General features: G+C 42.0%; 1 protein-coding gene across 1 annotated transcript; it reads left to right on the top strand.

Annotated features, from left to right (window-relative positions):
- The first annotated feature begins 1,317 nt into the window (after positions 1 to 1,317).
- Positions 1,318 to 11,183, top strand: GUCA1B (guanylate cyclase activator 1B). The gene is made up of 4 exons (XM_045016128.1): positions 1,318 to 1,521; positions 5,959 to 6,108; positions 9,359 to 9,473; positions 11,056 to 11,183. Exons 1-4 carry the CDS (start codon positions 1,318 to 1,320, stop codon positions 11,181 to 11,183), a joined length of 597 nt encoding a protein of 198 aa, XP_044872063.1.
- Positions 11,184 to 16,339: the final 5,156 nt, after the last annotated feature.

Consider the following 16,339-nt stretch of genomic DNA (forward strand, 5'->3'; position numbering starts at 1 on the left):
CAGAATATCAGAGAATGAAAAATTCATAATAGGAAAATCCAATGGCCAAATTTTCAAGCCTGGGTTCCTAAAGGCAGGCACCTAAATCTATATTTAATGCAACTAGATGGGCCTGATTTTCAGAGGTGCTTGGAACCCTAAGCTCCATCTGAAGTCAATGGAAGTTCTGCAACTCTGAGATCCAGCTATTGATGTCTAACTTTCAGCACACAATTTGAAATTTTGAACTGCAGTCTCCTTGAGAGAAAACACAAAACTTCATGTGTCTTAAGCACTCACACAATGTTTGAAACTGCTCTATGCAATAAATGGTAGACAGATGGGGAACACACATTAACAGTGAGATGGTTATGGAAAGTGTAAATAGCAGCAGTTGCAACAAAGGGTAAGAAGCAACAAGATGATCATATCCAAGTAATTTCAGTTTAATTTATGCTATATTTCCTATTGGGGTACTATGGGTGGGATTTCCAAAAGACCCCAAGGCTGATGAGTTGACTCAGACGCTTTAAAAATGTTTACCTAAAAGCTCATTTTCACTGGAAAAGGAGCCCCTTTTTTAATTAAAAATGTGCAAAAATGGCACATTTTTCACCAAAATGGACCTGTTTCAGAGGTTTTTTTTAAAGTAAAAACACCCCTATTTCTAGTAGTTTCACTTATCCTTGTGAATATTTCACACACTTGAAGGGAAGCCTAGAGTTTCCATCCCAAAAAATGTATACATGTGTCAGTGATTAGAAACTACTCATTTCTGATTGCTTTATTATTCAAATAATGCACAGAGTCAGGGAGAAGGGGATTATACATCACATATTAGTGGGAACCTCAGTGTTCAAATCCTTAGATTGACATTAGAAATCATTTTGATCCTGCCTGGAGTTTGCTCTTAAATGAGGCACAGCTCTGGAACATGTGAAGGTTTCTGTGACGCATAGTGGGAATCTCCTAATGATCTTAGTTATTCTTATCCAAGTCTGACACCACATGTACTAATTTAACTGAGGAAACCCACTCCAGGATCCTCTAGTGAGGGAATGAGATTGTAGGGGTGAGCAGAGACCACAGAATAGAAGGAAAGAGAAAGAACGAAGAGAAGAAATAAAGCAAAAGCAACACAAGGTGATAAAATAGAAATATACAGTACCCATGAAAGATAGGAAACAGAAACAAAGACAGGAAATAACCCAAGAAGAAACTGAAGAAAGAAAAAGCAGCTGAAGGAGAAAAAGGAACAATATAAACTAAAGGACATTGACTAAATTTTCCTTTCTTTTTTCTTTCTGTCTTTCTTTCTCTTCTGTTTTTGGGAGCAACATGGGACAACATTTCACCAATGAGGAAGGGGAACAAACAGACATTGATGTTGCTGAGTTGCAGGAATGGTATAAGAAGTTTGTAGTGGAATGTCCCAGCGGGACTCTCTTCATGCATGAATTCAAGCGCTTCTTTGGAGTCCAGGATAACCAGGAAGCAGCAGAGTATATTGAGACTATGTTCAAAGCTTTTGATAAGAATGGGGTAAGTGTCAAAAACCCGCAGTAGTGGTGCTGGTTAAGTCGATCAATCACCAGTCTTCTTTTCCTTCTAAAATTTGGGAATTGTCTTGGCTCATTGCATCCTGTTGTTTGTTTTTTATTAAGTCTGAGACAAAGTTAGTGACAGATCTATCAGGGTTGAGCCCTGGTAGTCCAAGAAGAGGCTCTAGTTCCTCCCATGGTGCAAGGACTAACTAAATGAAAACATCCTCTGGTAGCTGAATCTAAACCATAGGTAACAATTAAGGCCAAAATTTTCTCACTCCGATGCCTAACTATGGATTTAGATGCTTAATTTTAGGCTCTCCCATGTTAGGCAATTTTTCCCAAAGATCCTCACACAGTAGAGCTGGCTAGGGAGATAAATGCCAAAAAGTTATCTTCCTCTCATGGTATAGAGGGAATTGTAGTGAACGAAGGTCTAGTGAGGTTCTGTATTCTGTGAAAGGGAATGAGCGTCTTGTACTGACAGTGCCATGAATGCACAGACTGCAATCCCAGTTTTAGTGAAACATCTGGTGAGTGAGGCTGTCATGTGCAGGCACTCACTTCACTTTGAGCCTACTCTAAAGCCCACCAAAGTCAATAGAAAGATTCCAATTGACTTAATTAGTCTTTGGATCAGGTCCTAGAAGAGAGCCCCGTGGTATATAGTTAATATAGAACGAAGGTGCAGCTGGTTGGCCAAAATAACAGGACAAAGTGCTCTTTTTTTCAGTCACTCTGGAGCACCCCCTGGAGCTCACTGATCCAGTGCTGAGATGACTATTACTGAGCCAGATTCTGCCACTCTTACTCATCCTGATTTGTACTTCACTCTGCAAGCAGCCCCCCTGATTTCACTGGCTCATTTTACTCCCACGGTAACTCATGATGACGATTGATGATTAATTAAGCACCAGAAATGTGCAAGCCACAAAACAGGACAATCTCTATCCTGAAGAGTTACTATGTATCTCATTTCTGTTAACATTAATTATTTGTACTGTCATGACAATATTTGGTCCTTGTTAGCTTCCGATGCTCTGAAAGGTCATCTCCACTGCTCTCATAGGAAAATTAATAATTCTCTGATATAATTTAAATAATTTTCATAGCTGCTGTTTCCATGTGCAGTGCAAGATAAGTTCCTAAGTAGTGACGACCGACACATCTTAATAACATCAGCTATGTTATAAACAAGAAAAGCATTTTGGATTGGGAAAAGTGCTCTGTAAGAGCTAGGTATCATTATCAGATGCGCAAATAATGATAAACAGGTGGAAGTTAAACAATATATTGATTTAAACCATTCAAGAATTAAGAAGTGGCTTAAATAATTATAACATTCTGGGCCTGATTCTCTGTTGTGTTGTCATTTACACCTTTGCAAAATGAGTGTGAAATGCTACCATTCCAGTTCAGTAACACTTTATGCCCACTGTGTACTAACTTTGTGTTGGTGAAAATGATGACACAAGGTCAAGGCAATGGAGAAATAGGCTTCTAATTTCAATCTGCTTTGCTAAATATTAACCTTATCAGTTAGTTAGATAGATAGGTAGATAGATTTTGAAAGGAATGTAAGGAGTTAAGCAGCCAGCTCCTACTGACATTAGAGGGAAGGTGGGTTCCCACAACTCTCCTAAGTTTCTTTGAAGACCCCAGCCATATTAGTTGTATGGTGGTGACCGTTATTGCAAGTCATTGTGGGACAAAGAGGTGACGGACATCAGCCTTCCATTAGATATAAGAGGGTCCCTATCCTGCTTCCATTTAAATCAGTAGGGTCAAATCTAGAGAAAGGATAGCAGGGGAGGCCATGAAAGAGACTGACAAATCACATTTGGCTCAGAAATTAGGTTGCTGAAAAGAAGCTTCTTCAAAACCTTAAGCCCAAGTACTGCAACTGCAGCCATGCCGGTGGGCACCTGTGTAACCCCATTGACTTTCAGGGCCTTGCTGTTTACATGAGCAAAAAGGGGTGTTGCGTCTCGGTGCCTCTCAAGCGGGCATGAACAAAGCTCTTCAGTCAGTATGATTGGCAGCTAAGTCCTTTATTTCTCTCCAGCATATTTCATTTATACAATTAATGCAGGCAATCAAGCAATTGCTAATTGGTTAATAAGGTACAAACAAGCACAGCTGTAACTTCATTGGCTATTTAACATCCTGGCCAACCCTTTAATTTATTATTCTGTTATTGCCTCCCAGCAGATAAGAACGAGCCTCATCCTTGAGACTTGCATGTCAGTTTCCCACACTCTTATGCAAAACAATCCGACACTTCCCCCCTCTTCTCATAATAAAAAAGGGAAGGCACAGCAAAACATTCCCAATTCATAGCATCACATTACTACAATCTATTAAACAGCAAAACTAAAAGCAAATCTAAACACCAGCTGCCTAACTAAACCGTAACAATATCTTCCGCAGTGCCCTATTTTTACCTATACATCCCTCCTCCAGGTAACGCAAGTGGCCCAAGGGGCCAGGAGGGTTCTGCCAATGTGCAAACAGCCACAAAGCAGATTTCCAATAAGGGCTTCCACTGCAGCAACATGGGGCAGCAAGCAGAAGGCCATAATATTTATGGCACTCTGCGCCAAAATCAGCCAAGGCCGGACCCACTTCGCCGGAATCCACCTGGCTTACTGTCTTCCCATTTCCCATGCACCGTATCTGATCCAATTAGGCCACCTGGCCTTTGCCTCGCTCTGGCAGTTCCCTACTTTCTCATAACAACTTTATCTCATCCCTCTGTTCTTGTGACCACGCTGCTGTAATTTTCCACCAAGGCAGCATAGGGAAGATGCAACCGGACAAAGGGGTGTTTTTCAATGCAGTTTAATCTCATTAAGATTGTTTCTTAAAGGTGTTAAACTGTGTCTAAATGGGCATTGGGACTGACTAAGTGTCTGTGGTTGCCTCTGCATTACTCTAATTTGAAATGATATAAATTCAGCAAAGATTGCATTTCCAGACAAACACAGGCCCCTGTCTTGCACATGACAGCATGTGAGTGCCTCATTTAAGTCAATGGAGCTCCAACCAGGAGCAACTGGGGACCTGCACACTAACAGTTGCAGTATCAGGTCATAGAAGTCAGTTTTGCAGTGAGTGCACATATTGCACATACTTCCCATTAGCACTAGCAGGAGAGAAGCGCAGGCATGAATGGAATGAAAAAGGGGATATTTTTAACAACAATGTAATGATCATAATACTCGCAAAATGTTATGAGGGTGAATATAAGGAAATCTTTCTGACATCATAGCCTGCCAAGTATAGACCTTTTGGCCTTCCCATAAAGCACAGGCCCACCAAAACTGTTATGGAATAGCCATAATAAACTGGATGAACATGCTGGGCATTGGCAGGTGATTCCCACTGCCTCAAGAAGTGCACATTTTGGTAGGCCGTCTGAGTATTCTCCTGTGCATCTTCCAATGTCCTGATCACTGGGCATGAGCTGATACATCTGTAAACCTGGTATTACATAGCAGGGCCTGTCTGAGGGCAACCTGCCCTGAGGGGAGACAGTCCTCGGATTTAGTGGTAGAGAATGTGGGGCCAGATCCTCAGCTGGTGTAAACTGGCTTAAGTCTATTGAAGTCAATGTAGCTGCAGCAATTTGCACCAGTTAAAGAGCTAGCTCCAGGTCTGTAGCTTTAGGTATTTATGAAAAGTCACTACGTTCTCCCTTTGAACCTCAGATCTCCATGCAACAGCACATCATGTTATAGACACCAGCTCACAAGTACCTTTGTAGACTGGATCATGGTTTATCTTTATATTGTTAAAAAATCTTCTGTTGTTTGGAAATTCAGATTTCTCTGGGCTGATGTCAGTTTCAATCCAGCAGGGTCACAGAAGGTGAAATTCATCCCTGTGCAAAGGCCTATGTGGTACTAAGTCCCAGTTAAAACTCTCAAAGCAGAACTTAAGTGGGGCTTAAGCAGGATTTATGCAAAGCATAGACTCTGGCTGGCCCTCTGCACAGGGGTGAATTTCATCCACTCTGAGCAATTCTAGAGCACGCTAAAATAAATGCACATTTTAAACAGCGTTTTTTGTTCCTTATTAAAATAAATAGACCACAGCTTAAAAAATTCTCTATATACAAGACTTGACCTGATTTTTTCCTTGTCTTTTCCCTTCTCACCTAGTTAAACATAGCAGTTGGGGAAGGCTCTGTTTTTTGTTTACGACAGTGAACATCTGAAACCTTCAGATCAGATTCAACAACAGATCCCACTTTGCACAATCAATCAATCAATTGGCTTGAAAGTGCACAGGATTCCTTTAAAAATGTAAGGAAGCAAATAAATAACCACATAATCAAGAGAATCACCTCAGCATATTTTTCATCCGTGTTTACACTATTGTATTGATCAGGTCTGACTAAGTGTCCCTGTGGTTGCCTCTCTTGTGTCTACAGGATAACACCATTGATTTTCTGGAGTATGTCGCGGCTTTGAATCTTGTCCTACGAGGAAAATTGGAACACAAGCTGAGATGGACATTTAAAGTGTACGACAAGGATGGGAATGGCTGCATAGACAAACCTGAGCTCTTAGAAATAGTTGATGTAAGTAAGACTTCACTATTACTAACATCTAGAGGACCCAACTGAGACCAGGGGCCCATTATGCTAGGCTCTATATATACATATAGTAAAGGCAGCCTCTTCCTCAAAGAGCTAACAAAATGAGTAGACAAGACAGACAAAGGATGTAAGTAAAGGTTATTATCCCCATGTTACAGATGGGGAAGGGAAGCACAGAGAAATGAAGTGATTTGCTCAAAGAAAGGGAGCCTATGGCAAAGCCGGGAGAGAACCATCTTCTCTGCCCCAGTTCAATGCCTTAAGCCCAAGATCTAAATCTATCTACTCATTTAAGGTAAAATCACCCTAACAGGGAGGCTCTTTATACCGCATACTATTCATGAGCCAAGGGATTAATATCATTAAGCAAGACACCCTTCCCTGCTCAACATAATGACCTGTACTGTTCTCAAACGAGTTAGCAATTGCAGAAATAATTTGGGATAATGATGAAGCTCTAAGTGAGAATGGTCAGCCTTAGTGACAGGGACTACCACATCCTTTGTGCAATGGCCTGGCGGGCCAGGGAATAAGTTCCATGATCTCCAGATATATGGATCAGTTGCCAACAGACCATACATAAGAGGCCCAGGAAGGCAGGAGGCAGCACAGTTGCCAGGGAGGACCTGTCCCTGTAACCACCAGTGAATTCCTCATACAACAACATACTCTGGCTGGTGTGGAAGGGGTGAATTTCACCCCCATATTATTTATGAGTCTGGTCAAGGTTTCCTGCCTGAATAGTGAGCAGTAAGGGGAGAGACACACATTAGTGGTAATACTGGGCAGAATCATCCCTGCTGATCCACACTGTGAATTTCTGTTATTTATTCTGCAATTGCTGTTCATACGTACACAGCTGTTGAGGGAGAGCTTGTGGCATAGAGGTTTAGGGCAAAGGGATTGAGTGCCAGGACTCATGGATTCTAGTTCTTGTGTGACCTTGGACAAAACTCTCCATCTCTCTGTGCTGTGGTTACCTGATTTGGATATCATTATACATACCTACTTCACAGGGATATTTGTGAAACCCCTTTGAGATTCTCTGAAAAGATACTGTATCAAAAAAGCTGATCAAAGAAAGGGAAACTCTCTGCAAAAAAAAATCCCTTTGTTTTGTTGAAAAATCAAAATTTGGAAAAATTTGGCCAGCTCTAATTTACTGATGTCATTGTCACATGTGAAATGAGTATGGAATAAATAATGATCAGGGTGAGGGAGAAAGGTGAATTTTATTCTCTGGTTCTAATTGGAGAGGATAAATTGCTGGGATTAGGCTCATAACTAGAGTCAAGTGAATGCTGCAAAAACAGCATTAATAATATCCATTAGAATCCCCATCAGTGTTGGGTTTGATAAGGTCCCTTTGATGAACATTTGCTTGAATGAGCTTTGTACACACAAGTGGTTGGGAAAAAAAGCTGTTTTTTCTTACGTGAGCCAGGTTGCTTGTGCATGAAACAAGGATAATCACTATGCCTTATTCAGTCTTCTCCTGTTTAAAAGTTTTCTGTTACCCAATCAGGGATCAGAAACATACGGTGTGACATAAGTGATCAGTCAGACATGATGAATAAAAAAATAGCAAATAGTCACAGTCCCCAGTTCATGGATACCCTGTAGGCTGAAAACGTATCAGCTGAAATCTTAGAAAAATCTTTATGAATAATGAATGTGTTCAGAGAAATCAGGACAGTCTAGCTCTTCTTGGCACAGGTTCTCTTTGACAAGGCAGGATCAGCTTTCCTTTGAAAGAATTAAGGTTGCATATCTCTCTGTCGCTCTCTCTCTTTTCATTGTGGCACCTGAGCACTTAACCTCTTCTGGGAACTTCTTCCCAGTTCTTAGAGCCCTGCAAATCTGTGGAAATCTGCTTTATATCCACAGATAGCCACATCCGCAAACGCGGCTATCTGCAGGCCATGTTTGCGGATCATGGATCAGATGCCAAAACAAATTTTGTATCTGCGCAATTCTCTCCTAACCAACCAGGGAAATACTTAGTAGTCACAGAGGGGATTATAATTAGCCAGTATCTTCTTCATTAAAGCCAATTGACCCCTCTTTTGGGATAGGTCATGGGAAGCAGATGTGGTAAGGATCCTTTGATCAGCACCATCAGGGAGGACAGCCCTAATGAAGTTTAGCCATGGTTTTAAGGTCAACACGGAATCAGGCATGGCTGTGTCATGCCTTCACCAATCTCCAGGCTGGCAAGATGCCAGCCGAACACTTCAGCCTCATGAACACAATTGGTGCTGAAGAGGCATTTGTCCCAAGGGCAGCTGGGATGGAGGGGTGAATAGAAAAGACCTGTCTAATTCTAGTGACAGAAAACAGAATAGACCACTTTGTGCTTTCAACTACACCACTCCAAATCTTGAGTAATACCACTGACTCCAATTTGGACCAGATATTTTAACATACTAGTGCATCTGCTCTTAGCCTGAAATTGTACATCTATTTGGGATCTGCTTGGATGAAAGGTGCTACATAAATGCATGGTCATTATTGTTACTGGGTTTTTGCATTTTAGACATGTTTACAGACTAAAATGCTTCTAGGGGGTTGCATGCAAGGATCTGTTCCTGCTCCCATTGAATTCAGTGGCAAAAACTTCCATGAGAGCAGAATTGGACCCAGAAGAGGAATCAATCCCGAGGATTTAGATTAATTAATTAATTAATCAATAATAACATTTATTCTTACTTTCACTTAATTATTATTATTATTATTATTATTTCCATTCCCCCTCTTTTTTTTTCTATTAGCAGAGAAATTTTTTCTGCAGCTGGAGAGTGACAGGGCCAGAAGTAGCAAAGTGACTGCCAAAGCTGGCCCCAATATCAGCAACTATCTACACCCCCAAATATATTAGTAATAATACTAATAATGAGATGTGAACAAGCAATCTAAGCACAGATCTGGGAGGCATGGATGGATGGATGGATGGATGGATCCACTAGAGTTCTTTCCCCAGATATGCCACTGACATGCTATGTAGCCTTGGGCAAATGGTTTAACTTTTCAGCATGAATTTTCCCATATGTAAAATAGGGACAATAATACTTGCTTACCTAGCTTGCTGGGGATCATTGAGGTTTGATTAATGTTTGTGATAGACACAGACAGACAGCAGGTTCAAAGTGCTAAATGTCATCATTAATAACTCTCTTTCTTTGCCATTTTGTGCTCGACAGCCCTGTTTACTCACAAGCTTCTTTTCTTCCAGTCTATTTACAGGCTGAAGAAAGTGTGTCGGTCGGAAATGGAAGAGAGGACTCCACTGCTCTCCCCCCAGGAAGTCGTGGACAGAATATTTCAGTTAGTGGATGAGAATGGTGATGGTAAGAAATTTACAGCTCAGATTGGATTCATGCTTTGTGAACAGACACCTCTGCTGACTAGACCAATTTAATCAGCTTTATTGTTGATCACCTAGAAGGAAGATCATCTTATTCATATTAGACATGATGGACCAAGCTCTGATCTCAGTTACATTGGGGTAAATCTTGAAGTAAGTCCTTTAAGGTCAATATTGAGAGGAGGGAGAACATTTCCTGTTATCATAACGTAAGAAAACAGGAGTTCAACATGGCAAAGATCTTCTAATCTAGCTAAGTAACTATACCACACCCATCTACATCTCTGAGATCATGAGGTACCCTGCAAAGGCAGAATACAGGGCTCAATCCTGAAACCCTGGAGTAGTCCTTTATAGTGCCATTGAAGTCAATGGGACCACTCACATCAGTAACGGTTTGCAGGATCAGGTTCAGAGTTCGCCTGAGAAAGGATGTATCAGATATCAAACTATATCAACATTTGATCTTAGTCAAAAGCCCACTCAATGAAGGATAGGCCTGAATATTTTTCTGTCTCTTAGGCCTTGTCTACATAAGGAAATTGACTAGAATAGCTATTTTAGAATATTAGCTATTCTGGAATAACCCCATGTGGACACTGTTCCAAAATAAAAGTGACTTTATTGGAGAGTAATTACTCTGCTTTGGAATAATTCCTCCAGATAAAATCACTTTTATTTAGTGATAGAGGCCACACAGAGGAGTTATTCCAGAACAGCAAAATTACACCAGAATAGCGATAGCTGAATAGTTATTCTGAACAGTCAATTTCTCCCATGTAGACAAGGCCTTAGGAAAGGGATCTGATGATAATCTTTGCGTAACTGTGTTGGGGGATGGATTGAAACCTGAAATACCTATACATTTGGTGATTTTACAGCACCCTGGAAGACAGGTCACATATCGATGAGCAGAGGACTGGTACTGAATTGCTGCCCTCGTTGTTACATTTGCATTTAATGTAGAGAATATTATTTTTGCTTCCTTTTCTCCTCTTCTCTCCGACTTCGAGTATGTCTACACTACAGGGACTACACCAACATAGCTATGGCAGTATAGGTATGCCGGCAAAACCTCATAGGGTGCATCTACACAGCACCCTTCTTTTGGGAGCACGTAGGGTACATACATACGTAGTCCACCTAGCATAGGTAAATATAGCAGTGTAGTTGGTGAGGCATAGCTTAGGTAAGTAAAGACATGCCTGCAGGTTGTGGGTATGTATTCAAGTCCATACCCCACATACTCTCTATTTGCCCAAGCAATGCCTCTCCAGCTACAATGCTACTTTTAGCAGTGTAGTGTCCTGCTGCCTCCTCGCGGCATTTTCTGTCAGTGAGGGAATACCACCTCCCTGCGTGAGGTGTAGCTAGGCTAACAGAAGCATTCTTCCATCTTCCCAGCTATTTCTACGCTGGGGGTTAGGTTGGCATAGCTACAGTGCTCAGGAGTGTAGATTTTTCACACTCCTGATTAACACCGCTATGTCAACCTAAATTTTAAGTGTAAACCAGGCCTTTCTGTCACACTTTATCAATCTCTATCTTCCCTATTTCTTCTACAGGGCAATTGTCCCTTGATGAGTTCATTGATGGTGCACGGAAAGACAAGTGGGTGATGAAGATGTTACAAATGGACGTAAACCCTGGAGGGTGGATCGTGGAACAGAGAAGGAAAAGTGCTTTGTTTTAATTGACTTCACTATGATCATGATATGAATGAAAATGTGTGATGCCGGGTACGCCGGCGGCTATTTCATTTTGAGGGTGAAATCACCAGATGGCAATCGCCTGTCACACTTAATACAATCTCAGCATCCAAATGAAAACTTCAGATGGCTTGAGAAACCATCTTTCCATATGTCACACCTGTTTGCTGAATAGAGCGTGGAGACCATTGCTGGCAAGCCACTGTAGGGAATAGGCCTCTTTTTGTACAACCCTGCTTGTCAGCTCAGGCTCCTGGTTGCACCCAAAGGAACTAACGTCTGATAGTATCCTGCCACGGCTGGTATTCTGAGCAGTGTTTGTTACTGAGACTGCCCCAGGGGATTGGGAAAGGAGTGTTCTTGATGCAGGGGAATTGCTTTCATTGTAGATCACTGTGTCTGTCAACATCATCAATGTCTGCAGAGAGGTGAAAATATTGGAAAACAACTACCAAAAATAAGTGCTTTGATAACAGACTTTGTTCACTCAAGAAGTCTGTTATGATGCCTAATACGTGTGTGAATGAGGGGTGGATGTATTTCATAAACTACAATAAGCTCTCTGGGACAGGGACTATCTTTTTGTTCTGTGTCTGTACAACACCTACCACCAAGGGGTCCTAGTCTGTGGCTGGGGCTCCTAGGCATTCTGGCAATACAAACTACTCGTTGTAATAAGTGCATTGCTACTAAACTAAAATCATTAGACATCAATATATCAGCATCACAAATGCAAATTACATTCCACCCCGTGAGACAATGTTATCTTCTAAATTTCTGTGCTGGTAGCCAAAACGGTATGTATACAGAGCACAGGAAAATATACCGTAGAGAACAATAGTATACTGGCTGGGCAGATGGAGTACAGGCCTTTTCCGTCTCTCGTTTCTATCTGCCAAATCCTACCCCCTATCGAGCCAGGGGGTGTTGGTTGTGATAGGATCTGTGTGAAAATAAAATCTCCAGATTATGGAGTAGCAGTAGAAAGTGCAGTACTACTCTACTGCAGGATTTAGATGCTGGGTTGACATAATTAGAGGTCCTCTTCTTTTGAAGCCTCTGTTTTCTTATCGAGTCATTACTGTCAGGCAGATTTCTCCACATTGTGGATCTATTCTGAACTCATTCAGCTTGCAGATCTTTCGCTGCCATTGAGAGGTGGTTTGTGTCTGGAGTGAGTGTGTATGGCAGGGCAGAATTTTGCTCATTAATTTTCACATTAACAAGAGCACCAGTATTTGTTTGTAATGAGTGCTGGTAGAATGAAACAAAAATGATCTATGACTATCCTAAGGGATAAGCATGGTGTGAGTTTACTCCAGAGTTACTAAGCCAGTTGTACACCACAAATAGTGAATAGCTGATAGAGAAAATAATTTGTAGGCATCCTCTAGCCTGAGATTTGTTATACTTACAAATAACAACCATATCTGCAGAGTGCAGGTTGGATAATGGACAGGAAAAAAGGGACAAATGTATTGAATAGTTTATTTGCAATCAAAAAATTAAACCAGGAAAAAATATGACTGAATATACTAGACTTGTATTTTTTTCCCTTTGAAGCAGTAGGTCTAATCATATCTATGGGAGATTTGCAATCACTTTTCATTTTTCTGTGGCCTTTTACTGAAATGTCCTTGCTTCTCATTAGTTCACTGGTTTGTTCTTTTATGGCTTTATTGGGTTTTTTAAATGTAGGGAAATAGGGGGAAAACAGAATAAGATTCATATTGTGCTGCAGCTCATGTTTAAAACATGAATCCATACATGGTGGTCTATTTTTTAAATAGACTTTATAAGAGTGCGTTCCAGTTATTTCCATAGCACAGAAAAGAAGTGGTGTTTTTCATTTCTAAGTAAAAGCTATACTTTGGGTTATACAGTGGCTGCTCTGAAAACATCATTCTAGTTTCAGAGTTATTACCAATTCCAGAGATATTCCCTACACTTAAAACGAAGAATACCACTACAGCCTATGGATTAGTTGTAAACATTCTACAAATCCTGGACCACATTCTCAGATAGCATAAGATAGCGTAGCTCTATTGATTTCAGTTCTGCGATGAGTTATACCAGCTGGGGATCTTCCCATAAAGCAGGGTTAGAGATGATCAGAAAAATTCAGAAGAGACACAGAGAATGGCCTAAATGATATGTCCTTAGACTCCTTCCACTTATATAGCTCTATTCATATCCAGTCTACTGATAGATGTTCCATGGAGCCCGATTTTCCACTGCCTTGCGCCTTGTGTAGTCATTTACTCAAGATCAGATTTTGAACTCTCACAGGTTTCATACGCATATAACTGCTTGACTTAATTGGTGTTAGTCCTGTTTTATACTGGTGTAAGGGCCTGATCCAAAGCTCATTGAAATCAATCCAGAATTTACACCTTCATAGTAGGAATTCCGGGAAATTCCAGGTTCTAAACCCACCTAACACAACTTGACAATCGCTTTTCCACTCCATATTTCATTTTTTTTTTTCAGGTTTACATGTGGCTGATATTTTAGTTTCTCATTGCATAGTAGAAGCTTCTGTATGCCGGTCAGCCAATCAGATTGTTGAGAAAGAAAGATGGATGAAATCCCCATTCAAGTAACTTGTATGCTGGTGGGCTATTACAGTGAGAGTTTGTATAGAATCATTGTTAGAGTTTTGTAACATTTGAATTGAATAAAGAAGATTTATTTATTAAAATAGTGAGTTTTCTTTCTATGTTCTACCTTTTCTCATTTCCCTTCAGATTGACGTGGTGGCCCATAGGGTATAAGGCAGAGCAATGGGGTGAAATTAGCAAGATGAGTCTCAGGAGCAACCTTCTAAGAGAAATCTTTTAGGGTATGAAATAATGAATGTGGGAAAGGGTGGGGCTCACATTGCTTGGGTCTTCTATAACTAAACAGGATCAGGCAGAAAAAATATTCAGTAGGGGCAGGGCTGGTACAAGGATGTTTCGCGCCCTAGGCGAAACTTCCACCTTGCGCCCCCCTCCCCGTACCCCTGCCCTGAGGTGCCCCCCCCCGTGGCATCTCCACCCCTCTGCCCTGAGGCACCCCCCTTGCGGCAGCTCCCCACCCCCTGCCCCAGCTCACCCTGCTCCGCGCATGAGCACGAGCACCCCGAGCACGCCGTCCCTGCTTCATTTCTCCCGCCTCCCAGGCTTGCGGTGCCTAAGCTGATTGGCGCCGCAAGCCTGGGAGGCGGGAGAAGTGAAGCAGCCACGGCGTGCTCGGGGAGGAGGCGGGGCAGGGGTGAGCTGGGGCGGGGAGTTCCCCTGCGTGCTGCCTCCCTCCCCTTACTTGCTGCAGGCGGCCCTCCCCGCGCTCCCCTGCCCCAGTGCCCTCCGCCTAAATGCCGGTGGCAACCGGGGCAGCCGAAGTTCCGGCCGCCGTGGTCGCTGCCGAAGAAAATGGCGCCCCCCCAAATCCCAGCGCCTTAGGCGACCGCCTAGGTCGCCTAAATGGTTGCACCGGCCCTGAGTAGGGGTTGACCCTGCAGTTACAAGGAGATAGGCTAGTGACTTAATAGGCCTCTTCCACTGTCCTGTAGCTAATAGGTTGCCCATGATATAAGTATTTCTCTTCCAGATTGGATTTGATATAGCAGCACTCACAAAATCATGCACCCCGTGAGATGCGGATGTGATAGCCACCATCTTGGGCATTGAACCAGTGACCTCAGCTGGAGCTGTATAGCTGTACCTCTGTGGAGCAGGTACAGAGAAGGGCCACATAACACATGCTCACCAGAGGGCTACACAAGGACCCGTGACACAGAATTATTGAAGATGACAGTGGCAGTTTCTCCAACAGCAGCAACATATGTAAAGAGCCAGATTTCTTGCTGAGATCAGCCCAGACAGCAGGGGGTTAACTCCCAGGTGAAACCAGGCGGTAAACCCAGCTCAGCCAGAAGTCCGTCCTCAGATGACTCTCCTTGCTGCCCATAGCACTTGGTCTTATTTAATTGGTCATTGTTTGTCAAAGGTAAAGGCGAAGTATTTTTAGGTAGCTCACCACTGTCCTTTGTGAAGGGGCTAACCTGAAAGCAGCAAACTCATATGGCAGAAGCAAAGGCCCACCGTTAAATCATTGACTTAATCAGATGAATGAGCTCAGGATTGTGGCTGTATTAGTTGTGAAGGTATAATACACCACAGTCAGATTCAAGTAAGTATATTTTACTGACTGAATAAGTAGAGCATGTGCGCTAGGAGTAGTAAGGTCCCACTCAAATGAAGGCACAAGGTAGCAGATCCAAAATCAAGGTCAAACATAGCTCTGAAGGAAGCAGGTTCCACTCCACTGAGTTCAGCGGAATTACACTGACTCAGTCTAGGGTTGTATTTGGCCACTAATGTTTACAAATCTTACTGGTGTTTTTTTTTTAAATTAATGTCCTTTAAACTAACTTTGCTACCACAATAGTGAAATGATTTTTTATGGGGTGTGTGGCAGGCACTGTTGCATGTGTGACCAAATGTTGGTTTCTGCAATTTACAGCCAGTGGGTTGGGAGGTGGGCTATTTTAATTAGATGGCTCCTCTTATCAAATTACAAAACACGGAGTGCTGTGTATTATTCCTTCTGTAACTTCTGGTGCAAAGCCTTTGCTAAGAATGGCAGCTGAGGACACGGGGAAGAAGAGCTGGTTAGACTTTTAAAAAGTCCCTAAATGTAAATTCTGGATAAAAAAAAAAAAGAAATAATGGAGCCAATTTTTTCACTCTGTTACACTGGCATAAATCTGGCATAATGTAGTGAGGAATCGGCCCCAATCTCTCTCTCCCTCTCTCTCTGTGTCATCAATGGCATTGTCATTTTCTGTCAAAAATATCATACTGGAACTGTAGTCCCCCTGCTAAGTCTATAAGCACTAAATGCTTTGATCTCCTCTCAAACTCAGTTTGACCTCTGTGTTGGCTCTTGCAGTCAGCTACTGTACTAATCCATTTTCCAGACTTACTGCCTAGCTGAAATTGGATTTGCCTGATCCGATTTCTTATTGGCCTAAATTGGGAAATTGGAGGATGGGTATTGAGACTTGCTAAAGACAAATGCCATCTGATTCTCTGAGCTGATCAGCGTTGGCTCCCATTCTTGATGTTCACCAAAGTTAGACAGGCCTGAAGGTGAA

Source organism: Mauremys mutica, chromosome 4 (assembly GCF_020497125.1).
Source record: "Mauremys mutica isolate MM-2020 ecotype Southern chromosome 4, ASM2049712v1, whole genome shotgun sequence".
Lineage (NCBI taxonomy): Eukaryota > Metazoa > Chordata > Testudines > Geoemydidae > Mauremys > Mauremys mutica.

Excerpts from the sequence above, each read along its gene's own strand:
- GUCA1B (XM_045016128.1), top strand. The coding sequence starts at position 1,318 with ATGGGACAACATTTCACCAATGAGGAAGGGGAACAAACAGACATTGAT. Across the intron at positions 1,522-5,958 it reads AAGCTTTTGATAAGAATGGG|GATAACACCATTGATTTTCT; the intron begins GTAAGTGTCAAA and ends TTGTGTCTACAG. Across the intron at positions 9,474-11,055 it reads AGTGGATGAGAATGGTGATG|GGCAATTGTCCCTTGATGAG; the intron begins GTAAGAAATTTA and ends TTTCTTCTACAG.